This window comes from Theobroma cacao, chromosome 5 (genome assembly GCF_053813885.1).
Source record: "Theobroma cacao isolate CCN51 chromosome 5, ASM5381388v1, whole genome shotgun sequence".
Taxonomy (NCBI): Eukaryota; Viridiplantae; Streptophyta; class Magnoliopsida; order Malvales; family Malvaceae; genus Theobroma; species Theobroma cacao.
This window is the reverse complement of record NC_142643.1, coordinates 32,124,938-32,151,765: the sequence shown is the minus strand read 5'-3', so window position 1 is coordinate 32,151,765 and position 26,828 is coordinate 32,124,938. Positions and strand designations below refer to the sequence as shown.

At 34.1% G+C, this 26,828-nt stretch overlaps 2 protein-coding genes and 2 non-coding genes across 4 annotated transcripts; 1 reads left to right on the top strand and 3 right to left on the bottom strand.

Annotated features, from left to right (window-relative positions):
- The first annotated feature begins 310 nt into the window (after positions 1–310).
- LOC18598791 (binding protein) lies at positions 311–10,374 on the top strand. The gene is made up of 17 exons (XM_007028471.3): positions 311–609; positions 1,075–1,400; positions 1,491–1,651; positions 1,745–2,930; positions 3,087–3,278; positions 3,814–4,455; positions 4,594–4,770; positions 5,184–5,251; positions 5,349–5,571; positions 5,674–5,773; positions 5,861–5,976; positions 6,057–6,114; positions 6,889–7,040; positions 7,124–7,325; positions 8,287–8,460; positions 8,537–8,633; positions 9,983–10,374. The coding sequence occupies exons 1-17, from the start codon at positions 465–467 to the stop codon at positions 9,984–9,986; spliced, it is 4,023 nt and encodes a 1,340-aa protein (XP_007028533.3). The 5' UTR covers positions 311–464; the 3' UTR covers positions 9,987–10,374.
- A 1,112-nt stretch (positions 10,375–11,486) lies between these two features.
- LOC18598790 (eukaryotic translation initiation factor 2 beta subunit) lies at positions 11,487–15,737 on the bottom strand. The gene is made up of 10 exons (XM_007028469.3): positions 15,586–15,737; positions 15,386–15,436; positions 14,907–15,015; positions 14,770–14,819; positions 14,636–14,690; positions 14,395–14,486; positions 13,790–13,935; positions 13,207–13,349; positions 13,014–13,099; positions 11,487–11,773 (listed from the first exon to the last, which is right to left on the bottom strand). The coding sequence occupies exons 2-10, from the start codon at positions 15,419–15,421 to the stop codon at positions 11,696–11,698; spliced, it is 795 nt and encodes a 264-aa protein (XP_007028531.2). The 5' UTR covers positions 15,422–15,436; positions 15,586–15,737; the 3' UTR covers positions 11,487–11,695.
- On the bottom strand, positions 12,107–12,186 carry LOC148762782 (small nucleolar RNA SNORD34). Its single transcript, XR_016026773.1, has one exon. It is a non-coding gene; the product is annotated as a small nucleolar RNA SNORD34 (small nucleolar RNA).
- On the bottom strand, positions 12,424–12,505 carry LOC148762781 (small nucleolar RNA SNORD34). The gene has a single exon (XR_016026771.1). It is a non-coding gene; the product is annotated as a small nucleolar RNA SNORD34 (small nucleolar RNA).
- Positions 15,738–26,828: the final 11,091 nt, after the last annotated feature.

Here is a 26,828-nt window from a genome sequence, read left to right as displayed (position 1 = left end):
TATTTATAAATTGAGTAAAGAAATCTTAAATTTTTGTGAAAAAATAGAAAATGCTTATTAAATTTCTTATCATTCTAAATTTTCTTCTTTATTTAATTATTTTCTTTTAAAATGTTTATAAGTTGCAATAATTTATCTAAAAAAATTTTAAAAATAAAAATTTATTAATAATATATTTTTAAAAATAACAAATCTACAACGAAGATTGTTCTAGCAGCGGAAGTGAGAAGGAATACGGATCCGAAAATAATTGCAAAATATATAACCCGGCCCGACCCAAAGACAAGTTGCTCTACAAAATATTCCCGCCCTCATTCTGTAAAGTTTGATTTGAATTTTTTCGCATGGTCCTCACAACCTGAAAGATGAGGAAAAACCAGAAGTAAGAAAAAGAAGATAGAGGTAGAGAGGCTCTCTCTCCAGTTTGAAGATCTGCAGCTCTCTCCAATATTTGCTAAAACAAAATGGCTCCTCACTTTGTTTTCCCCCCAAATTTGCGAGCCCTAGAAGAACAAGAAGAAGACGAACACCAGCACAATCGTCTCTCCGTTCAAAACCCTATCGACCTCGATCCACTTCGTCCTGCAGAACTCGAAGAGTTTGTCAAAGGTTCAATTCTGCTATTTCATGATTTTTTTTAATTTTGTCCAAAATCAGTTTTTTTGGCTAAAATGGAAGGATTTTAATTTGGCTAAATTGCTTCAGCTTAAAGGAAATTCTGGAAAATGGAGATGGACTTTGTTTCTTCTTAACCTTTTGACCTCATATCTGTTGAAATTTCATTTTTTTATGGTTTCCTCCTCATGAAAAGCCCTAATTTTTTGTTTGATTTCTTCTTCTTTTTTTTTCCTAATTTTTCCGGCTGTTGACAAAATGAGTCGACCAGCGCGGTTAAGATAATTCTATTTTGCTGATTTATTTGGAAACATCGGTTTAGTTTCTCGTTTTTCTAAGCAAATATTATAGTAGAATTTTTATATTCAATGTTCTTAGTATTTACAGAAAGTAAGTTTTATTATGTATACGTGATTTCATAATTTTATTAAATTTTTGTATTTTTTCCTTACTGTACAGGGGTATCCTTTGATCTGTCTGATAAAGAGCTCTTCTGTATCGAAGAGCAGGATGTGTTTGATCGCGTATACACTTTGGTGCGAAGTTTTTCCAGCCTCACCCCATCTTGCAAGTTCATTCTTGTAGAAAGTCTTCGGTCCAATCTCAGTGTTCTCCTCCCAAATGTTGACTCACTCGTGCGTGTTTCTCAAGGTCAGGATGATAATGAAACGCCGATGCTTGATCGTGTCACTTCACATCGTAATGCTTTTAAAATTTATACATTCTTTCTCCTCCACATTATTTTGGCCGAGGAGTTCAACAATGGTTCTAGCAACAATCCTAAGGTATAATCCCTGCTGCCCCCCTTCTCCCTTGCTTTGTCATTGCTGTTGTTGGTGTTATGTTTTGATAGTTTTGGTTGGTCATTGGTTTAGGTGACAGCAAGTAGCCGTAAGAAGCAACCAGTAAACTTGTGGAATTGGGAGTTACAGAGAGGCCGGATGCTTAACCTGATTGCTAACTCACTAGAGATCAACCTCGCGTTGCTCTTTGGATCAGCTGACCCAGATGAAAATTATCTATCTTTTATTGTAAAGTAAGTCAAGTTGTCTACCTAATCCCACAAGCTAGCATAATCAATTTCTTTTGTGTTGAAATGAAATTAATTTTTCTGATTTTGGTTTTGCAGAAATAGTTTTTCTATGTTTGAGAATACCATGCTTTTAAAAGACTCAGAAACAAAGGATGCTCTATGTCGTATCATTGGGGCTTGTGCCACAAAGTACCACTACACAGAGCAGTCATCTGCTTCAATCATGCACCTAATTCACAAATATGACTTTGTTGTTATCCACATGGCTGATGCTGTTGCTTTGGCTGAGAAGAAGTATGGTGATGGAACACTTGCAATTTCTCTTATCAGAGAGATAGGGAGGACTAATCCCAAAGCCTACGTGAAGGATACAGCAGGGGCCGAAAATGTTGGGCGCTTCTTGGTGGAGCTTGCTGATCGACTGCCGAAGTTAATGTCTACTAACATTGGACTTTTGGTCCCACACTTTGGTGGAGAATCTTATAAGATAAGGAATGCCCTTGTAGGTGTTTTGGGTAAATTAGTTGCAAAAGCATTTAAGGATGTTGAAGGTGAAGTGAGTTCTAAATCTGTTCGTCTTCGGACCAAGCAAGCCATGTTGGAAATTTTGCTCGAGCGTTGTAGAGATGTTTCGGCTTATACAAGGAGTCGAGTTCTTCAAGTTTGGGCTGAACTATGTGAGGAGCATTCTGTTTCAATTGGTTTATGGAATGAGGTTGCAACTGTTGCTGCTGGGAGATTGGAAGATAAGAGTGCCATTGTTAGAAAATCTACATTAAATTTACTAATCATGATGTTACAGCATAATCCATTTGGTCCACAGCTCCGAATAGCTTCATTTGAAGCAACTTTAGAGCAGTATAAGAAGAAGCTAAATGAGCTTGAACCAGATAAGTTGTCTGAAGGCATGAAGGATGGTGTCCACTCTGATAATGACTCTTGTAATGATGAGGGTGAGGTTGATAATGCAAATGCTGAAGAGGTGGCCAACCACCAGTCTGAGAGTTTAACTGATAGTTTACCCCATATGGAACAGGAGATTGCTCATAAGGATAGTTCTGTGCCTGATGTTGGGAACTTGGAGCAGACTAGGGCCTTGGTTGCCTCCCTTGAGGCTGGTTTGAAGTTTTCTAAGTGTATATCTGCCACAATGCCAACACTCGTTCAATTGATGGCTTCATCTTCTGCTACAGATGTTGAGAACACAATTCTCCTGCTGATGAGATGTAGACAATTCCAAATTGATGGTGCAGAAGCCTGTCTCCGTAAGATGTTGCCACTGGTAGGCTTCATTGTTTGTCATGCCTTCATATATATGTTTTCTTCTATTTCATCTTCCTTTTCTTCCTTTTGTGCTTTTGAAGTTGGGTATACTTTGAACATGATTTTTTATTAACATTTGACGTGAACAGTATGTGATATGTTGTGGATTTTTCAGGTATTTTCTCAAGACAAATCCATATATGAAGCTGTAGAGAATGCTTTTGTAACAATTTATATTAGGAAAAACCTGGTAGAGACTGCTAAAAATCTTTTGAATCTAGCCATAGATTCAAATGTAGGAGATCTAGCAGCCCTTGAGTTCATTGTTGGTGCCTTGGTGTCTAAAGGTGATATATCCAGTGGTGTGGTATGTTCTCTTTCATGTATGTCTGGAATATCCATGTTCATTTGAATTAAGATCATTCCTTGGTTTAATATGAAAACCTAGGAAGGTCAACTCTTCCTTGGAATTGTGGTCTTGTTTGTTGCCATGAATGCTAAACTATTATAGGCCTCCAGAAGGTGATGGAAGTTATGAACTGAAGTACTGTATGGTTTCTAATGAATCCATGCACATTGGAATCATTTGCTGTTAGATTTTAAGGCATTGTTTTATTTTGTAGGTCCACTTACAGAACCAGATTCACACAATATGTTTTATCATGATTTTCATTGCTTAAGTTTCTTTGTGGTTACTCATAGGAGGGATTGTGGTGACTGAGTTTAAGGAGGTGTTTAAGTATTGTCAAAGACAATTTAGCCCAGAGAGGGTCTGAATGATAATGTTGATTAATTTAGTTGTGTCCTTCCTTTTGAGAGTTTTAGCTATAATTATCTCATAGTTAAAAGTCTGCTTTCATAGTATCAATGATTCTTTTCTCCATTGTGCCATTGTCTTGCAGATATCAGCACTATGGGATTTATTTTGCTTTAATGTTAATGGCACCACTGCTGAGCAAAGTCGTGGGGCTTTAGCTATCCTCTGCATGGCAGCAAAATCATCCACAGAAATTCTTGGCTCTCACTTACAGGACATAATTGACATTGGGTTTGGGCGTTGGGCTAAAGTGGAACCTTTGCTAGCGAGGACAGCATGCATTGCTATCCAGAGATTGTCTGAGGAGGACAAAAAAAAGCTGTTACTTAGTAATGGCAGCCGCATTTTTGGTATTCTGGAAAGCTTAATTACCGGCTTTGGGCTTCCTGATAACATATGGTATGCTGCTGCTGATAAAGCAATAGGTGCAGTATATATGATTCATCCAACTCCAGAAAACTTAGCTGCTGATCTTGTGAAAAAATCTCTTAGTTCGGTTATTGATGGTAGCACAGTAGATGCATTACACAATGACATCAACAGTGGTACCTGCAGTGTACTTACCACTGTTCAAGTAGCAAAACTTAGCAGATACTTATTCGTCACAAGTCATGTTGCCATGAACCAACTGGTATATGTTGAATCTTGTGTTCGGAAGATCCAGAAACAGAAAAGTAATAAAGAAAAAGTGGATGCTGAAGGTACAGCAAATGCCGAAACACGAAAGGTAATGTCAGCTTTTGAATATTCCATTATTAGTGGAGTAGAGGACAGTTTAACCTAATATTTATTTTGTAATTATGAATTTGTAATTTGAATTGAGAAACCTATAATTATGTCTTTGTAATCTGATGACGTCTGACAGGATAGTAGTATCAATGCTGAACTAGGTCTTGCTGCTTCTGAAGATGCAGTACTAGACACACTTGCTGAAAGAGCAGAGAAAGAAATTGTTTCTAGTGGTTCCAGTGAAAAGAATTTGATTGGAGAGTGTGCACCTTTCCTCTCTAAGCTCTGCAGAAATTTTTCTTTGATGCAGAAGGTGCATTTTTCAGCTTTTCCTCTTTTTTCTCTTTCATTTTTCTAAATTCCTATTGGTTCCATTATCTACATTCTCATTAAGAGCATTGTGCACAACAGTATTACTATTTTCTATACCATTTGAACTATGACTGAAGTCATTTCCCATCATGGGATCATGTTAATAACGATTCATGATTCCAAAAAATTAATATCATGACATTTTCTAAGTTCTTGAGAGTAATCTCATATATATAGATGAAATATAAAATGTAATTGTACAATCATTAGGAAATAATTAAATCAACAAATCTTAATTTCTGATGGAAACAAAATGAAGCGGTTTTTCTTCTGTATTAGATTGCTTGTATGCTTGTTACTTTCTAGGTGTTAAAAATCTTGTTTAATTAATTGACTTGACTTTTGTGTTCTCAGTATCCAGTACTACAGGCCTCTGCAATGCTTGCCTTGTGTCGATTTATGATTATAGATGCCAATTATTGGTAACTCTCTCAAATCTATAAATCTTTCTATCTGTTATCTGCTGTTTTCAGTCGAAGGAGGCTTTATGCCTGAGTTTTTGATTGAATGAATTTCCAGTGATGCAAATCTCCAGCTTCTCTTCACTGTTGTGGAGAATGTACCATCAGAAATTGTTCGTTCCAATTGCACAATTGCTCTTGGAGATTTGGCAGTTCGCTTTCCTAATCTGTTAGAACCGTGGACAGAAAACATGTATGCTCGGTTAAGGGATCCTTCAGTTTCTGTTAGGAAGAATGCTGTTCTGGTTCTTTCACATCTCATTTTAAATGACATGATGAAGGTCTGACACGCTGGCTAGCAGCTGCATACTCTTTCTTTTTATTAAATTCTTTTAGAAATTTATAAAGCTTTAGGGTTCTGATTTTGGGCATGTTTGGATCAGGTAAAAGGCTACATAAATGAGATGGCTGTACGTGTAGAAGACCATGATGGGAGGATCTCTAATCTGGCTAAACTCTTTTTCCATGAATTGTCAAAGAAAGGTGAATTGTGATATTCAACTACTAAAATTGTGGAAATGACTGACATAGATTTCCTAGTAACAATTTTCTTTACACTTATTTTGGCAGGAAGCAATCCAATATATAATTTACTCCCAGATATACTTGGCAAATTATTCACCCAAGATCTGCAGAAAGAGTCTTTCTGCAACATCATGCAGTTCTTAATTGGTTCCATCAAGAAGGTATACATTGCTTTGTTATGTTAAAACTGAAATGACTGTCTCTATAATGTCATTAACTTAGTGTCTATAACATTTTTCAGGACAAACAAATGGAATCGCTTGTAGAAAAGCTCTGCAATAGGTTCAGTGGAGTCACAGGCATGTATTCTTGGATTTCTTTAAATTCTCTTCCTATTTATTGATCTATGATGATATCCTTCTGGTAATGTCATCTTTTGAATGTTACTATTGCTGTGTTGCAATAATTAAGACAAAGGCATGACTCTCTAATGTTAGCAAACTGGCATGTTCTTGGGGCAATTCTAGTCTTACTGCATTTACCTGTGTTTAATCTAGGTGCATCATATTGCATAAGAGAAATTGCTCTTTCTACTTGTTTGTATAATGTCTTTTTTATTTATATCTGTAATATGGATACTGTGTTCTTATAGAGCTGCTTTATCCCATTGCAAGCTATAGCTTTCAGTTTAAGCTTCAAAATTTGTGAATGTTATTTCTTGAGACCATTTCCTTTCTTCCTTTTTAGTTTGTCAATTTTTAAAATGCTTTTCTCTTTTCTCTGGGCTGAGAAAAATTGTATGAACATAATCTTGCTGGTGTGGCTGTCTATTTAGTTGGAAATATTAAAATTATTGTAGAAACATCGTTTCGGTCATTTTTTGCTGCCTGGTTTTGTGCAACCAGTTTATTAATTTAGTACCATGTGCAGGATCTAGGAAGCACTACATCTTTTTCTCTTTAATTACAGTATTTAGAGTTCCAGAAGCTGCAGCCTCCATATTTTCTCTGCCTCTCTTCTATTTGTTACTACTTTTCTTCATATTGCAAACAACCAATAATGGTTTGACACTACTTTATTACGAATGATGGAAGTTAATTTTTGCTTACAATAGGGATCATCTTTTGCTGCAGATGCTAGACAATGGGAGCATATTTCTTATTGTCTTTCTCAGTTGTCGTTCACTGAAAAGGGAATGAAAAAGCTCATAGAGTTATTTAAGACTTATGAACATGCTCTAACTAAGGATTCTGTGATGGATCACTTTAGAAACATAATTAACAAGGTACTGAATTAATCACTAAAAAAACAAAGCCTCTCTTTCTGAAGTCAGATGATACATTTTCTCTTCACATTGGTTGCAAACAGGGTAAGAAATTTGCAAAACCAGAACTCAAAGTATGCATTGAGGAGTTTGAGGAGAAACTTAATAAGTTCCACATGGAAAAGAAGGAGCAAGAGGTGACTGCAAGAAATGCAGAAATACATCGACAGAAGGTTGGCAACATAGAAGGTTTTCCTATGGCCAGAAATGATGGGGAAGAAAGTGCAGAATCTGAAATTGCAGAAGGTTGGTTCATGTAGTTTTAAGCCATAGGCCTGTGGCTTTATCTAATCTCTCGCTACTTCTACTATCTTCTTTTTTTTCCTGGATCTCTAACCTGGAAGCTTCTAATTATGGTGTGTGGAAAATTGAATCACTATATACTTAATTTTATTTTCAAAACTATAGAGCACCTTCACATTGGGGAATACAACTATGCAAGATAAATATAGTAAAATGTCACGAGTTAGGCCTGCTCTCTGCTGTAAGGCAATTTACTTTGATACATCAAGCAGTCTAGTAAACAACTAGACTCTTAGCATCTTTATTAAGGATTCAAAGGTACTAGCCGTTAGGTGAATATTTTAATTTGCAAAATATTCAGATATGCTTTAGTGGTACAGTTTATATGATATTTTAGGAGAAAGGATTAAGGCTGGTGTGACCTTATTTGTATAGTAGCATCCTGATTTTTCTTTCAGCGCTCTAGAGAAAGAAAATTAAAGGAAACTGTTATACTAGGTGACTCAGCTAACGAATTGGTCAGTGAAAGACAGTGGTTATGAAAATCATCTTCCAAGTTCCAGGCTTTTTCCCCCTTCTATGGTCATGCACTCTAGCACTACAGAGACCAAAATTTTCTACAAAGACAAGAAAGGGAATACTTTAAAAAGTCTGCTCTCCCTTTTATAGAGTAGATGAAATAATATTTGAACTAATTTTATAATTATGATGTCATAATACCATGTGATACATTACAAATATAAACAGATGTAGATATGTAAGTAATATCTTATTTCCACTCTTATGTTTATATGTTAGCAAGTGTGCCTCTAAGCACATGTATAGCTGTAATTCTTCAAGATTTTATTTCCATTCTTTGTAAGCTTAGCTGCTCCCATATGGATATAGTAGTTTCATATATTTACTTCTGATTTCAAAAATTACGTTCGAAGTAGAAGCTGGCATTAAACATTCTATCTTTTAGGTGTTCAAGATGGTGAGGTCATTAATGCATCCATAGAAGGGGAAACTGAGTCTTTGCATGATGAATCGGCATCAAAAATTGTTGAGTCAGAGGAATCTTCTGGAGCTTCCAGTGAAGTGACTGAACAGGAAGAGGGGGAGACTGAAATTCAATCACTGAGAGTTAATAGGAAAGGTAATTTGCGCTTTATAGCTCTGTTCTTTTTAGTTTATTGAATGTGTGCAGTAACAATACTATGCCACTGTTATAGGGATCTCCCAATCCCAAGATAAAGAAGGCCACGTAAAGGATCTGAAGGGTGTGTCTGCAACCACCCGAAGAAGTACCGGTTCCCGGTCTAATAAAAGGTAACTTCACTGTGTTTGTTGTGCATGATTTACTACAATATCCTTTATAATGTCTTCCCGCACTTAATTTTAGTTCACCCTATAAATAGAGTTACTTATATCAGTGACTTACGGTTTTGGCTATGGTTGTTGTCATGGATTCACCCTATACTAGTGCAAGATATGGCCAATGAATGGTGGAATTGAGACAGAAATGCTTGTATCGTTTTGGGCAAGATGCTACTTGGTTTTTGTTTTGTACTTCTAGTACGTTTTATTGCACCTGTTACTGAATGCTAAGGGGTTAGAGTAGCGGGTCTATATTTGGGGCTTGTTACCATGTTCATTGAGAAATAGCATTTATGTTATTGGTTAATAATAGGTTAGAAGCTTGATTTGAGGGCCTTGTTGGTAAAAATAAGGTAATATGGTGGTAGACATATGGGTTTAAGGGGAAATGAGGTATTCAAAGATGATCGTTGTTTGGGTTGTCAAGGAGGAGAATCTAATCAACCAAGGCAATCTCACTTAGGGGTTCCGGGGCAATCACACCTAGGAAATAAGACATTCATTCTCACAAGAATTCAACATGCTGAAAAAAAAGGAACTCTCTAACTATCTTTTCTGAATAAGAAATGTGGTAGTAGGGATGCAAGATCAAAACTGCCACCAAACATGCTACTGGGCCACATTATGGGAATTCAAAAATGCCTAGATCAGTCTTAGGTACCGATAAGATTCGTTTCTAGAAAGGCTAGAGATTTCAAAGATACGCATGAACCAAACAAAATTATCATACTCATAAAATTGTAACAGCCACAAAAAAAAAAAAAAAAAAACTTCAAAAAGGAAAACACAGTTAAGCTTTAATCACTTGAGTTCCTGTATCGACCCTAAATCTTCATTGGAATCCCAAAGCAACCTGGATTCGTAACCAGCTTTTCTCTGTTGTTTAATGCAATTTAATCTAATGCTACTCAAGTAGAGTTTCCACCAGCCTTGTTGCTGGAATTTGGTCCTCCTGTTTTGGATGGTTGGTTTACAAGCATTGGAAATCTAGGCGAGGAAGAAATCATTTGAGGGAGAAGAGGTGTCTCTAATGGACTGTGTAAGAAATGATGATGGATGCAAGACAGTCGTCATTCTTTGGAGTTGCCCAATAAGGTAGTTAGACCAATTGAGGGGTGATCCTGTTCTCATGGATGTTACTTGTTACTACTAATGTTAAGATCAACCATCTTTTGATTCCTAAGTCAAGGAACAAGAACTTAGTTTTTTTTTTTTTTTCCTATTGTTGTTTTGTTTTCTCATGGTAGCCATAGTTTCTTCTACCGCCAGGTTTTAAGGAACAAGTATTAATGATTATGCAGGTAGAGAGGTCATCATATTAGTGTCATTACTGAATGGGAGGAAAGCGAGAAGTTTGCTTGTGTAAAGTCGTATGCAACGCTGTTTGTAAACATACATAAAATGGAATACGCAACCCGTTTTAAAAGAAAAGAGGCTCTGGTGATGCTATTGTTTTGGATGGTAGTGGTAGAGAAATGAAAATGGACATATCATAAATCTGCCTTGTTTGCTTTTCATATAGTGTTTCAATCTTTTACACATTAAGGAGCTGTAATCCCCTTCTGCTGCACTAGTTTTGGCCTTTTTTGTAAGCCCATAGACGAGGAAATGTGTTTAGGATATTTTATTTTTGTGTCAATTTCATATTTATGAGGTTAATCAAGGGGATTTTCCCTTTTAACCTTTGCTTGAATCCTTGTACTTTCATGGGTTCTTTGACACGTGGCAGTGGCTGCATCCTACACCTCCTCATAATACAACGCATAAGAAAAGTCAATCAATATTATACGAGATTTTATCGTCGGATGAGTATTGAATTGTGTCGCTTTGCACGGAAATGCTTTTACCCCAAAATTCATTTCAATGGCATTTATTTTGTATCATTCGACTCGATTAAAAAAAGATTATGGTATTTTATAATCGAGTTTTGATAAAGTTGGAGTAGTGATTTTAAAGCATTCATTACTTGATTTTAATTATAAATAATAATTTTTAATTTTAAATATTTATTTATATATTATTTTTATTTACAAATATTCTATAATTAGTGTAATACTTACTAAAATTCTTTAATTATTATAAATATGATTTTAAATTTTAATTTTTTTATGAATTAATTTTAATTTATTATCATAATTCTCATTAATATGCATAAAATTTGATTTTGAATATATTTTAATTGGATATTTAGTCGGTAGTGTAAGATATTTGAGTATGAATTTTTATTGGGTTTGAATATTTTATAAAAAAATTGAATTTGGATTAAGATATTTTAAAAATAACGACTGTTGATATTTTGTTACTTAACAAACAAAGCAAAATATTTTCTGGAATGCCTAAGTTGCTGAAATAACCAAAAAATAAAAGAAGGAAATTCTCCTTCCAACCAAATATTATTACGCCAAAAATATTTTGAATAATGAATTGTCCTTTGGGAGTCAGAAGAAGCATTAATATTATTGCTTTTGGGTGAGAGTGTTTCGTGGGTTAACATTTAACAATTTGTTGGAAAGGAGGAGGCCGCATCTATTCATGTCGGGCACAAACGAAAATAAGTAAAAAGGTAAACAATGAACATTTGATCCTTTGCCTGTTTATTTTTCTTATTCGTTGCCGTCTGCACGCACTTTAAGTTAATCCTATCCGGATTTGAATAAATCTTGAATTGCATTTAGGCATTTGGATTTAGGATTTTAATACTCGATTTTCTCAATGTAATCTTTATTTACTCTGTTAAATGTCATATTACTACTAAGCACTTGGGACAGCAATTGGTTATAAAGCACTTTCTCAGAGAAACAAACAAGCAAGCAAACAAACCAAAACTTTTATCACAGGAGGAAAAACCAAACACATACATCCCTTCATTTTAATATCCGTATTACCCAAAATGACAAATTACAATTATTTAACCTCTATTCAAAACCTCATAATAACAGTACCAGTAGATACTACAACTTCAAATGAGGTTTCATAAACTTCCCGCGATATCCTTCTGGCCCAAATCAAACAGTCTAAGTGCCAGTATTCCTGCGGCCAACACGTGCAACAAAACCAGCTTTTATTGGAGCAACTGATCGTCCAGACCCACACTGCCAAAATGATATCACAAGTTTTTAGAACATCAGACAAGCACAAGACAGGAAAAACAATAATAACAATAATAGCCAAGACAGAACTTAATTACAATAAACGCAACATCCAGTACAAGCAATTCTAACAAACATGGAGTCTTCAGAACTTTCATTTTCTCATTCACAAGTGAGACAATCTGGCAATGTAGGCAGTTGTCAGAACATCATAAGCCTCCTTGGCAAGAAAACTATTAGAAAACCCAATAAAATTTTCTTAGAAACAAAAATCTATTTGTTGTCAATTAGCAAGCCAAAAATTCTACCCTAATTCGCGCACAAGACAATCTTCCAAGAGTCTTCAGAACAAATTCTTTTCTTGCTCAAAAGACAGTCAGACAATGTAGGCAGTTCTGTAAACATCATAAGCCTCCATAGTGAAAACACTTCACGGTAATGCAACTGCTAGAGACCCATAATAAAGATTTTATTTTAAAAAAAAAAAATTTACAAGCCAAAAATCTGAAACATAGAAAAGACCAAGCTGGTTCCACCCACATAAGAATGGGCATCCAATCAATTTAACTTAAAACTAAACGTAATATTCCAAACATGATAAGACCTAATAATATCCACTATCGGATATCAGTTTTATGTAATAACCAGCAGCACTAGACCTCAGATTTGTTACTTTCATTGTCATCAGAGTGAATATCTGACAATGTAGGCAATTCTTAATCATCATAGGCCTTCTAATCTGCACAAATTTATTATTTATTACAGACTTTAAACCAAAGCTATATGCAGGCTATCATTCCAAATAAGCATGACCAATTAATAAAACTTTAAAAGACTAGAAGTACTAATGCAGTGACAAAAAAAGACAGTTTATCCAACTATATAAGCATGAGCACCCAAGTAGTTTCAATATATATGAACTTTAACTTATTCCCTATAATTGTCAAACATAATAATCTCAACAATAAGAAAACAGTTAATGTGATACTGCCACCAGTAGGGCTCAGTCATTTTTTTCTTTGATTTTTATCATCAATGTGACAATATGACAATGTAGACAATTCATAAATCATCACAAGCATTCCTCGAGAAAACCATCATTACTCATTACGCAATAATTACTAAAACTTAAGCCCAATCCAAAATTTAAAAAAAAAAAAGAAACTAAAATGATACATGGGCTATCAAGCATGTTTAACATGGAGAGATGGAGGGAGTTGGAGAAAAAAATGAACTTTGTTACCTTCTCACATCTGAGAAAGAAAAGACGATTTTCCTTTGAGAGAATTGTATCTGGACTTTTGCATCCAAGGCAAATGACATACTCATCTGAGAAGAGAAAACAACATTTTATGAAGTCCATAAATATTCCACACTTCAAGTTTACATTTCTATCATCTCAACATAAGTTAGAATAAAAGAGATAAGGTACATACTAATATAACGACGAAGGATCCCTTCAAAATTTTTCGGTGCAAACCTGCCCTTCACAACCAACCTTTGCTGCCCATCAAGCGATCCACTTGTCCCCAGCTCAGCAAGCAAGAATGCCATGACATGGTCGGGTTGTCGATGCATTCTAGAAAATTTTCCAAGCCAAGAAGTTGTTAGCGGAGATGGTGTTTGTTATGCAACTCAGTCAACCAACATTGCAAGTAGAACATCAAATGGTAAACTCATCTCATAAAATGATAGCTGCCCAAGGTCCTAGTACAACCAGGAGAAACAATATTTCTAGTTTTCCCCTAAACCTAATAAACTTCTGAGTGCTGGGATGAGGACATCAGGAAGTACTAGCAAGTGAACAAAACCATACTTGAAAGATAAGTGATTATAAGTTAAGTCATTGCAACAAGACCAACATGCAAGCAACGTATTTTTATAGAATAAACAACAAAAATTCAGAATCTAAAAGTTGCCTTAAAAGGGATATCAAATCGTCATCCACCCAAAATAACACAAATACTGTATTTATAGCTGAATATAGTACAGAATACAGGACAAAGAACAATAACATACGTCTTGCAGAGATCCATGAAATTCACAAATACAGTTTTCTTGGTGCCTTCACGAAGAACTTGTGGAGGCCTCATAACAGTTCTACGTCTATCTCCAGCAAGCTCAGGGTTATTCTCCCGGAGGATGTTAAACACCCGACCAAGAAGCTACATGCATCAAATTGAGCAAAGGTTAAACAATTTATCAATGATAGAATGGGAAAGATATAATGATAGAACGGGAAAGATAGCATGTAAACTCTAATGTTCAAGTATGCAGTAATAAGTGAAGAGAAATCCCCTTAGAGCTCCGGTAGCCACCAATTACCCCTTCAAAGCCAAATAAGATCAAACTTTCCAGATTCACACACTGACACTAAGACACCTATTAAATCAATAGCCTCAGAGATAGATAATACCATCCTCCAAAATGGATGGTTGGAATTGGTGAAATTCGTAAAACCTTGAATAAAAATTAACTAAGATACTCTCAAGAGGAAGCACATGAAGGTTCCATCAAGAACAGATTCATAGCAACATTACCAAGACAAGTTGCAGAATACCCAATCAATCAAATTAACAAGATCAAGCATGCAATATCAGTAACACAGTCAAATACATATATACCTCTTCATATTCATAATCACGATCACTTCCTTCCCAAGAATAACGTTGTTGCAAGACAATGCCATCACCTTCTTCATCCCCATCAATATGATCTAGATAAGAAGTCAAAATATATATATATATATATATATATATATATATATATATATATTAGAAGATGTTACTTGCAGATTTCAAGCAAGACCAGTGTTGATATACTTCACATACTACCAATCACTAATCTTTGAAAGAAAATTCTAACCATCAAAATCGTCTCCAGCATCCCCACTTTCCTCATTCAATGTACTGGCCTCTACCTACAATATCATAGTAATCACAATTAGTTGATCAAGAAGAAACCTCACATATCTATTAATTTAAAGCATGCTTGCTTACTTGTTTCTTCTTCTTCTTTTTCATACTGGTAAAGTCAAGCCCATCAGAAACTGAGAGTAAAGAGAATAAAAAATGAGTCTCCTAGCAAAACACAGTGTATGTTCTTGCGAATTGTGCAAAAAAATTGGTAAAAGTACCCGACAATGCTTCAGTCTTCTCAGCCAACTTGTCAACAGAATCATCTGCAGGGTCCTGTATCACAACCTTCTTCTTCTTCTTCTTTTTAGTAGGATCAAAGGGCGTAATCTAGAGCGAAGAAATTCAATAATAAAAGCAAAAATGAGTTCAAAACAGGTCATTTGACAACATTTTAAATTGAATTGATAATATAGATCAGGCTTTAATGTAAATAAAGCATATTTTCTTTTCATATTTCATTAACGAGATTACTTTCCACAAAATCAAACAATTTACAACTTAGAACAGAAAACGAAAAGTACGCCTTTAAGTGGATTGAAGTAGAGAAAAGAAATTCCGTCACATAAACTAACACATTTGGATACACAATCTTACAAAAATATAATAAACGGACCAATTTAATCTTTTTATCCAAATTAATTACAGAAGAAAGACAGCCAAACAAGAAGTTAGTTTAAAGAGAGAGAGACAGACTTACTTCCGCCACCTCATCCTTTACTTCATCGTCTGCCATGATTGCTGCGAAACCCTAAAAAAAAAAAGAAACAATTATTCAGAACAAAGGGATTGATAATAGATTCTTTTTTTGGAAACGAGCAAACCCTAAAAGCTATGAAGCAGGGACAATCGCCGCTTCCCCGTATAGAAAAAGAAACAGGCAGACCTGGGGGTTTTTACCTGTTTTGAATGCGAAACGCTAGCCTGAAATCAGAGAAAAGAGAGAGTGGAGGATTCGGAAGAGAAATGAAAGAACAGGGTTAGAGACGGCTGGCGTTGGAACTTGGAAGGGAAATGTATGGCCCTTCTGCTTGGGTTACACCCAGTTACCCAATAAAGTAACTTAGGTATGAATGTATTTATTGATAGGGCAAAATTAAACTTGGGCTTGGTCTAACGGATCAGCCCTTATTTCCATGCAAATTTGTTCTGTTCAGCCCATTAATTAATTCTTTCTATAACAATGGAGAGTTCATTCAAAGTATGTTTTGCTTAATTTAAAACCTTAGATCAGTGTTTGGTTCTCATAACCCAAAGCTTAGATAACTTCTTTTGCCCATTTATGATGTTAATGAAAAAAATATATTACATGTATATAAATTTCATTACCAATTCTCGCAACGTAGCGTAAGCCCTTCTTTTACTTTACAAGACATTTAGATACGACAATATTTTTTTTCATATTGATTTTATTTATTTTAATTTTTAAAAAACCTTATATATATATAATAAAGTTTTTTTTGAAAGATATATATAGTAAAATTAATTAAATTACTTGTAGATGTATCTCCAATGTCATAATAATTAAGTTAATATTTATATAAAAGTGACTTGTGGTTAACCCCTCCATGGGCTAGGTGACTTGTAGATCCACAAATCTGACTTGACTCGATATATTATTATATTATTAAAAAATATTTTTATTTAATTTTAAATCTAAAACATATATAAAAATATTAAAATATTAACATAAAAATATTTTTTTATATTTTAATATTAAATTTAATTTAAATAGCCTTGAATGGGTAAATCAACTCAAGCCTCGCTTTTAAAATTGTTAATTGAACTTAAACTGATCTAATTCGACTCATGAACACCTCTACTTATGAATCATAATAATTCATTTTAAACAAAAATACTATATTTTATTAGTCATAAGTAAGAGTGGTAAAGGAGGGTGGATGACTGGATTTGTTACAATAGGTCGGACTTATTTTTTATTAAAAGTGAGATGGGGTGGGGGTTGAAAATTTAGATCCATATTAAAATCGGGCTTAGATGGGCTAGTCCATCTGATCAGTGGGCTATCTTTGGTTGGTGCGAGCTAGAAGAAAAAAATTAATAATTTTAGTTAATTTAATAATTTTATATATTTAGCTATATAAAATTAATAATTTAGCTGCGAATTATATTTTTTATTTATATATTTCAATGTCTTTAATCTTTACTTGTCAAATTAATAATTTTAGTTAAGATTAAAACTCACTATTTCTTTTTCTTTTATGGCAATGAATATTAGATGATAATTATTCAAACTTTGAGACATCATTGCTGTACAAACAAGATTCAAATGTTTTTGCTCGAGAATAGGGATTAAGGAAGACATAAATGAGTCTTGAAGTTTCTATTTATTTGGTTATATATTTATGTTGATGGGATTGTAGTTTGTGTTAAAGATTGAAACTTTATTTATGTTTGATGTAATGGATTTATTTATTTATGTTTAGTGTAATTTATTTGTTTGCAACATGTTTTTATCATTCAATTCATGGATTAAATTATGGAATAATTTTATTGATAAGGAGTTTGTTAGGTAGAATTGTGAAAATAAATTTATTCTTTTTTAAAAAAGAAATGGGCTGGCCCAGTTCGACCCGTGGACTGACAAGGGATGGGCTGGGTTGAGGTTTTGACAACCTTTGTAAAAAATGGGCTGACTTGGCCCAACTCATATTTTTCCAACCCATAATATTTTGGGTTAGATTGGGTCAGTCCAGCCCATATTGACACCTCTATGGATGACACTTTAAAGAATTTTGTAAATTTGATAACTTAAAGAAAGAGGAAACTTAATGAATGGAAGTAAATGGATAAGGAAGTAAATCAACCAGTAAGGGAGAGTTTAAGAGAAAAAGACAATGCATGCAAATTTATAGTGGGTTTTTTTTTGGAAAGATAGTGATTTTGTATTAATGATGATAGCTATAAAGAAATACACAAAGGGGGTGTTTGGTTTTGGGAAAGTGAAAGACATTCTTTAAAATTTAAATGGTTGTAATGATTTTGTAGCGTTTGGTTTGTAACAATGAGAAGGAATGTGATAGCAAAAGGAAAGTGATTGCAATCAACTAAGCGAATATCATTCCCTTATCTCACGGAGGGAATGTTACTTTGCCTCAGATAAGGGAAAGTTAGCTTTTTGTTTTTCCTTAAATTATCCCCGACTTTTTTTTCTTTCTTCTTCTTCTTCTTATAACTTTCTTTAAGCCAATTGTTGTTGGAAAAGATGCATACAAGGAGGAAGGTGAGAAAAAAAAAAAAGAAAAGAGAGAAAGAAGAAGAAGAACGAAAAAAAAGAAAGGTGGAGTTATTTTTTTGAGAAAAATTTGTGTCTTTAATGTCGAAAATTGAGAGAAAAACACTTTAAATGTTTAGAATCAGAGAAATTTATTAAGGAATTGAGAGAATTTAAGAGGGAGAAGTGTTTGGGTGCCGTCGTTATGAGAGAAAGGAAGCGTCAAACACACTTAAAATAATATATCTATTGATAGATGAGAACATTTATCGATAGATTACGTTCTAAGTTTTGGACACGAGTATCTATATATTGATAGATAATGTGATATATTGATAGAGTTTTCTTTGGATAATGTTTGTTATTATTCATATGATAATTCTAAGCATTATTATTTTTATTTTTATAAGTTTAAGGTACAAATAAGTATTTAGTAATTTTGTATATTTTAATATTTAAATAATTAATATTAAAATATAATGTTATTTTTGTCATGTTATTATTTATTATTTTAATGGATAAAGTTGAAAAGTTAAAATTTTACATTAAAAAATATAAATTTATTCAACTTTATATTTTTATATGTAAGGGTAATTTTGTAAATTTACATTGCATTATCAGTAGAGTGCTTTCAAATTAAACACTACAATTTAATCCTTTCAGCAATCACATTTCTTGCAATTATCACTTTCCCATGTTATACTAAACACTGCAAAGGCATCTTTCCAGCAATCACATTCCCAACAACATACCAAACACAACCAAAAGGTGGCCTAAGTAGCCTTTCCATGTGATCTCAAAATTGTAGGTAAACAAAAAAATTCTACAGTAAAAATTGAATAGCTTTGTTAGCTACCTCTCTCAACTAAACTCCCTATGATACTTCAAATTTACATCATTTTAAGAACTCATAATTGGTTTTCCTCTTATACTTGGCTCTCATTTACATTGCAAATTGTCAAACCCTGTTTTATAAAATAATTACGATGTCATTTACATACTCAATAGAATGTTTGCATGTTTAGAAAGTTCGAGGAATTGTTAAAAGATGATACTGCCCCTAATGGTGCCATTAAGTCGATTAAGCCTCGAACTAGTTCAAATAGGAATTTTGAGGTGAAATTAAGAGTTTCATAGCTCAGGGATGACTCAAAATGGTAATTCGGAGTTCAAGGATCAATTTGGAGTCAAACCAAAATTTTCACTATCTAAGGGCAAAATGGTCATTTGCCACTTGGGGACAAAATGAAAATTTTGAGAAAAGATTTTTTTTGGCCCCATTTAACTTATTAGAGTATGATTTGAGTATTGGAGTATAATTTGAGGGTTTGGCAGTGAAAAAGGTTAATTTTGGTTATTTCTGGAGTGTAGGGGTAAAATTGTAATTTTTCCACCCACGGATAAATTTTGAGATTTTGAGAGAATTTAGATCAAATTTGACAAATTGGAGAATGGCATGAGTATAGGGGATGAAAAATATGTCTATGGGCAATTTTTCAGTTTTTGGGGTAAAAATGTAATTTTTGACTTTTACGAGGGTAAAAGTGTAAATTTTAAAAATTACTCTACCAAGACTTTGGATAAATCTGAAAATTTTATCTAAGCTGTGGATATGTGGGACAAGTGTATGGTGAAAATTTGGAAATAAATGGATGGCTAGAATTTAAGAAATTAATAAAACAAAAAAAATGAATAAAATAATATTATATTATTTTAGCCTTTAAAAATGTCAAAATTCCAGAATTCTCATCTTCTTCAGATGTCCAAATCAGGAGAGAAAAAGGGGGAAAAGAAATAAGAACCCTAGCTGAAAAATTTGAGGAAAATCAAGAGAGATCAAGAAATCAAGCATTAAAAAGGTAAATTTCATTGATTTTCCTTGTGATTTTCACTACCCATGCATTTTTTTCTCATTTCCATGCAAAATTAGAAAGTGGGTATGGACACCCATGCTGGCCAAACCTCCATGGATGAGTTTTGAAATTGAGTTTTGGTTGATTTTAATTGAATTAAGTGATTTTAGTTAGGTTATATTGAAATATAGTAAAAATAAGCTAGAAAAATAATTTTCTCCCATTAAAACCCATTATGCTGAATTTTCTAGGGGAATATTGGCTGCTGATCTTGATGTTTATTTGAGGAATTATGATGAATAATGATGAATTATGAGCCTAGAAAAATAATGGGCATTTTCGGAGAAAAATATGAATTTTTACCCACTAGGGGTATTTTAGTAATTTGCTATCGGGACTGATAATTTGCACCACACTGAGGAACATTAAGTCAATTTGGGTGCAATTGAGGTATAGAAATTGAAAAAAATTAATTTGGAGTTTAAAAGGACGCGTATATCGATTTATCGGGTAAAAGATTGAAATAGGCTAACATCTCGTTTAGGCAAAATTTAGACATTTTGCACTTCATATCATGCATTAGTAGTATAAATTAGTTTATTTTGGTTTAGTACCAAAGTAGTAAACCTCTTAATTGTACAATTTGTCAAGGTGGTGAATCATCTAGCAAGGGCAAAGAAATCGCACCTGAGGAGCAATAGTTGGAGTACCCGAATTTGATTTTCAAAAACTGTGAGTAAACTTATTATCGTCTTAATTATCTAGAGTAGTTTTATACAATTGTGTGATTTTATGGAAAATGAGTTTAAATGGTAAATTGCTATGTTTTAAGAGAAATTGTGATTTTATAAAATGATTTTATAAATTTTCTGAAAAATCGAGTACTGGTTTTGAAAATAGAGTAATTGGAGACTGCCTGCTTGTATTGTAAATTTATGGTTTTAAATTGAATGGCTTATGACAATAAATGAGCCTGAATGGCTAAACTGATTTTGGTGTTAAAATTATTTGTACTGTGTATTTAGCCTTGAGAGGCTAGGTTGCGATAAATTGCCATGTCATGCAGAAAAAGATTTTATAAATCAGGTGGTAGATAAAAGATTAGCTACTGCAGTAGTGGGGGGTTCCGTGGGCCAGCCTATTAGAGGGGCACGGTAAACTCCTTTATATTCTCACCTCGGTTGTAGAGGCGCGTATGGTATCTCCTGAGGTGGGCTTTTTGCGTGCACTTCACGTGGACCACCGCGTGAGAGTGAGACTCTGCCAACGCCAAGGAACGGCTATGTTTAAAAATAAAAATATGATTTATGCGAAATATGAATTTTTAACAGCCTTGGTGGATTCGGTTGGATACCCCTGGTCCAGGTGTCACCGAGTACAGGATTTGGCATGAGCCAAGTTTTGAGTAATTCACGAGCCATATTGATTATTTGGTTGAAATGAATATTCGTGATATAAAAAAATTTGCTGAAGTTAATTATTTTTTAATTGTCTCCATTTACTCGCCTTTAGATAGTTTAGATGGTGTTTGTTTACTCATTGGGATTTTATAATCTCACCACCCTCAATTCTCCACATTTCAGGTTCGGGATAGCCAGTAGATAGCCGATTGCATCAAGGACTTCAGTTAGCCTTGCATTATCAAAATTATAGATTCACAAACTCGCTTCTTATTGGTTAGTTGGGGGCACACGTGTCATTGTAAAAGTAATTTTATACTTTAGTTATTTGATTTAAAATATGTATGAACATATTTAGCTTTTACACCATGTTTTTGACGGGTTTTGGTATTTTCAAAAAAAAATGACGAAAATGCCCTTGTGAGCCAAAAAATAATATTTTATTGATTTGATTTGGAAATGAATTATGATTTCTTGAAATGCAAGATTTAATAACTGTCGCTCACCGGGGATATGCGAAAGCTGATGCTAAGCCTTGCGGGGTTCCGATCGGCATTTGGGGTAATGAGTGCCTATTGGGACGTCGGGCGATTGTAACGGGCCCGATGGGAGTTCCAAGTCGTGACACAAATAGTCCACATCAGATCACCTTGTCTGCGTATGCCTGTTTTAGCCAAGCTATCTACAATTTAATTTGTAAACCGAGGGATCTTACTTATACTTCATTTAATAGCTTGGATTCTAGCCCTTCAATCTTCAGATGGTCTTTTTAAGTTTCCATGGGGTATTGTGAGGGTTCAGCACCCATGACACAGCATTGGAGGAATCACTCTCAAAAATAACTTCGTGGGAGTTGGCCCATTTTGATGTAGCCATCACTTGAAAGCCTTTCCAAAATGCCATCAAGTCTGGTGTATTAGAATCGGTGACACCCATTGAAATTAAAAATAATAAAAGTATGCTCTCTTTCTTATCCCTTAAAACCTTTTTATCCCTGTCTTGCCAAGGCATCCACTTGCAGCTACATCGACATTAAACTTAAGGCTTCCTAGGGGTGGTTCTTGCCAAGCTATTAAACTCTATATCTGCTTCTTATTTTAAGGGTTCAAGCTAAGATTTGGACTTCTAGTCACATCTATCAAAGAAAGGTTAAGGTTTGACCATTTGGCTTTTATCCACCATTCCAGCCTCAACTTAATTGTGTCAAAGGTGTTAAGGCTTCTCCACTCTTTAGCTTTGAACACAACATCAAAGGTTACTAATCTCATTCCAAGCTTGAAAGCACATAATAGGATCCTCATGCAATACCTTTTTGACATTCCAGTAATCACAACACTATAAATTTATAATGGTTTGATCAATCTAAACCTTCATTCATTACGTTGATAACCCTTGTCAAGAATTTAGCTCAATTCTTGATTAAACCAATTGAATTAACAGCTTTTAGCAAGCATTTATAATGTGTTTCGCTTAAATCCCAATTTACAAACCCATTTAATATCATAACCAAGGAATGTTTTCCACATTGGGTTTCACAAGCTTACAACTTGAAAAAATCATGTGCAAATGATCACTAAATGATTTGAATACACATTTACAGTGCAATAATCTTTTGTTTTTTTAAAAGACATGAAGTGAAGCACAAAGAACAAAGGAAGTAGAAAAAGAGCTTTTAGAATTATTAATCCAAATTTGTTCAATTTGATCTTTATAGTTGTTAATGAAACCCTTTTTTAATCTTTTTTATAGTTAGGTTTGAAATCTAGCCGTTCAAACCAAATTTGCTTGTTGAAGTGCTAAGATTTGATAAAAAATGTAATTTCATATGATTTGCCTAGAGTTGTCTGACACGTAGATTAATCATTTAGTGTTTTGCATTAGTGAATTAAATAATTGAAATCTTGGACTCAATTGTTAGTGTTGATCCCTTGACAAAAATTCTTTGATCAATTGAAGTGGTTCTTAAGAAACTTCAATATCTTTAGCCTAGCTCTTGAGCTCTTGACATGTTCAATCGCTTAACCTTGTTACCTTAATGGATTAAGCTAGAACTTTAGATTTCTTGATCTTCTCTAGAGTGGTTTAATCACTTAAAAATAGACACTTAATTGATTAATTTTCCTTTGGGCTAACTTCTAGTTCATAGTTTTAAGGCACTAATAAAAGCTAATCTTTATCTTTTTTTTTTAATGATGACAAAACAATCTTCGATAAAATGTGCAAAATCTTATATTCAAAACTCATAAATTTAAATAATGTGTATACTATGTATCGAAACAATATATCATTTTGATATGTATAGGTATAATGTATCAAAGTAAAATAAGGTATAACAATATATCAAAGCTTTATCAATGAAGAATGTATTAGAGCAATAATATGTAGAGGTCTGTAGATGCCTAATTTTTGTCAACTATTTTTTTTGAAGTATTGCGTTATAGAAGAAAACGATATCAAGGGCGTTCCGAGCATGGAAACACCCAAGGGCATTTTGAATGTGAAGGCACCCAAAGGCATTCCAAGCGTGAAAGTGCCTAGTGATGTTCTAAGCGTAGAAGTGCCCAAAGGTGTTTTGAGTGCAAAATCACTCGAGAGCATTCCGAGCGTGGAAGTGCCTCGAGTCGTTTCAAGCGAGGAAGTTCCCAAGGGCGTTCCAAGCTCAAAAGCGCCAAGGAACAAATATGAAACAACCATTTATACGGAGAAGTGAAAGTAACTCAGAACAAGTGGCATGATTCATGATTTACCTTCATATTTAGGATGTTCTAGAGAGCTTGACTTGGTGGCTCAAATATAGAGATAGTTAAAAGGACTTCTTTTTAACCTTGCCTTGAAGTACATATGTTTGACCTTGTTCTTTCTTTCTTCCTTAAGAGTACACGTGGTGCAATATCAAGTGTCACTACTCCATTTCCCAAAACTAACGCTCACTACCCAGCTATATGGTCATTCTTTTAATATCCTATAAGCCATTATTCAATGTGTTCTTCCATGACAAGCATGTTCTCCCATAATTGAGCTTCATATCCAATAAGCCATTCTTTAATGTGCTCTTCTATGACAAGCTCACAAGCATGTTCTCCATGATTGAACATGTTCTCCCAACTACTCCAAAGAAAATGCTCCTATTTAGTATAAATACGAGAGCCTCGGAGGTTAGAGGACAAAGAGAAATAATCATAAATTTAGCAGAGACTATCTTCAAAATTCTTTAAAAGCTCTTCCAACTATTCTCTTTACTCAACTCTTCTCATCCTCCATCACTTTCTCCACCACATATCATTAAAGAACTTATGGGTTAAGGATGGCTCTAATCTTTCTCTTTGCTGCCTCCAGCGTAATCCGTTTCACTTATTGCAACACCTCATCTTTCTTTTTAGTAAAAAAATCCTCCATATTTTGGTGACTCTACTAGGGAGGAGTGATTGCAAGAAGTGAAAAAATTTTGTAGAAAAAATTTTATCAGAAGATAAGGAGAGTTTTCTAGACAACCTTGAAATGAGCGTTCCTATCTATATCCAAGAGCTCATGAAAATGCTATAAGCTTCTCAAGAAAGGATGCAGGTTTTGGAGGAAAACAACAAGTGGATGATGGAGATCATCACCCAGTTTGCATCCTCAATTGCCACAGCCTCTCAACCGCCACCTATGCTAATAAAAAATGTTGCTAATGTGGTCAACAATAATGAAAATAAAGGAAATGGAGAGAGCACGCCTGACCCACTCCTCAATACCACCAATCCCTCTGTTATAGGCAATCTCGTTATGATAGCTTATTCCACTAGCATTCAGAGTTTGGTCACAAAGAAGGAATTGGAGAAAATGCTCGATCAAAAGAACAAGAGTCTTAACTTTTTGGAGTTTGACCTGAAATTACTTTATCTTGTTGAGGTAGCCACTAAGCCGTACCTTAAGGATTACGCAAACTCGAAATTCAAACCATTCAATGGCAAGACTAGTAATGCTTAAGAACATGTCATGAAATTTGTGGAAACCTTGAGAGTCATAAGCTGGATGATGATTTAAAGCTGAAAGAGTTCTCTAAGTCCCTCACTAAGAAAGCCTACACCTCGTACGTGAATCTCACTCCTGACTTAGTTGACTCTTGGAACCAAATGTATAGGATGTTCGAGGAAAAGCTTTTTTCTACCTAAGAGAAGGTGACCCTTATTGACTTGGGGAAAGAACATAAAAAAAGCAAGAGAGGATCTTATGGAGTACATCATGCGATTTAGGGAACATGTACTAGATATACAATATTCTAATGATGAAAAGGAGTTGGTCAAAGTATTCATCCAAGTGTTGTTGATTTCCCACGCAAGTGCACGTATCGTTAACAAGTAATATAATAGTAAGTAGAATTCGTTCCCATGGAGAATTGAATTAATTCCTAATTGCTAACTATTAAAATTTTAACACCCTAATCTTATCAAAACAACCTAATTATTAAAAAGAAAAATTGAAACTAATAACTAAAACTAATCTAAAATCTATCAGCAAAATTATTTTATTAAATTCGAGTGACTACCAGACCTAAGATTATGATATCCCTCAATACTTCACTTGAATATTGTCTTTCTCTCTTAACTCAGTTTAATGGATTAAGTTGTTAACCTAGAGTCATAAATTATTTACAAGCCTCTGTCGAGTTTTTTATAAAAATACCTCTTCTAATTAATTTATTATATGTCTATGCAAATTAAATTAAAAAAATATTTATTAAGTTCGTGCTCTAATTTAGGCTACGTATGGCTTATAAGTGTATGTTTACCCTATATGCAAATCAAATCATTTAATCAACTAAATGAATTCGATCATACGTTATTCTATTCAAGGTCTACCTAAATTTCTTTTGTCAAGGTTTAACCTAGGTTTCTAATTTAATCTAATTGGTGATCAGACAATTAAAAGCATTAAGAATAGAATAAAATAATCAACTCAAATCCATCAAACCTAAGTAAAAGAGAGATAAATAAATCAAACTACACATTGAGTTCAATCATAATCTTAGATAAATGAATTAGTTCCCCATCAAGTCACACATCATCATTAAATAAAATTTAAACATTAAAAGCAAAACCAAGAGAATAAAAGAATAAACAAAAGATACAAAAACTCAAGAACTGTATTCTTGATCTCCAAATCTCCTTGAATCCTTCAAATTCTTCTTAGCTTCAGTTACTTTGTGGCTTGACTCTCAACTATCAATCTGGTGTTTCGTTCTCTCCCAAAAAGTCCTCTGAAAGGTTACTTTTATAGTGCTTTGAAGTTAGGCCAAGTTGGGTAAAAAAAGAGGTCAATTCCACTCAAGATTTCCTTATCAGACTATGTTGGCCATGGCATACTTCGTCCAAAGCCGTGGCCTAGACCATTTAATAGCAGAAATCATAATTGTTCTAGGACTACTATAGTGCTCCAATTTTGATAAGATTTTTGACCACTTGCCAAGCCGAACTGGGTAAAGTGGTAAACATGAAAGTTGTACCTTCTTCTCTTCTCTTTCAAATGGTTTAAGAATCACTTCATTTGGAGCTCTGTAAAGAGAGTTATGGCTAAAATACTAAAACATGTGTAGTGGAGGTCTGTACCTAGAAATTGCTCTTCTTCTTCCATTAATATTCTTCTTTCATCAAACACCTACAAAAGTACAAATAA

Bases quoted from the DNA above. Each gene is read 5' to 3' on its own strand.
- LOC18598791 (XM_007028471.3), top strand. From the start codon at position 465: ATGGCTCCTCACTTTGTTTTCCCCCCAAATTTGCGAGCCCTAGAAGAA. The intron at 610-1,074 runs GTTCAATTCTGC...CTTACTGTACAG, and splicing joins ACTCGAAGAGTTTGTCAAAG to GGGTATCCTTTGATCTGTCT. The intron at 8,461-8,536 runs GTAATTTGCGCT...CCACTGTTATAG, and splicing joins ACTGAGAGTTAATAGGAAAG to GGATCTCCCAATCCCAAGAT.
- LOC18598790 (XM_007028469.3), bottom strand. From the start codon at position 15,421: ATGGCAGACGATGAAGTAAAGGATGAGGTGGCGGAA. The intron at 15,016-15,385 runs GTAAGTCTGTCT...TCTTCGCTCTAG, and splicing joins TAAAGGATGAGGTGGCGGAA to ATTACGCCCTTTGATCCTAC. The intron at 13,100-13,206 runs GTATGTACCTTA...TTCTCTTCTCAG, and splicing joins GATCCTTCGTCGTTATATTA to ATGAGTATGTCATTTGCCTT.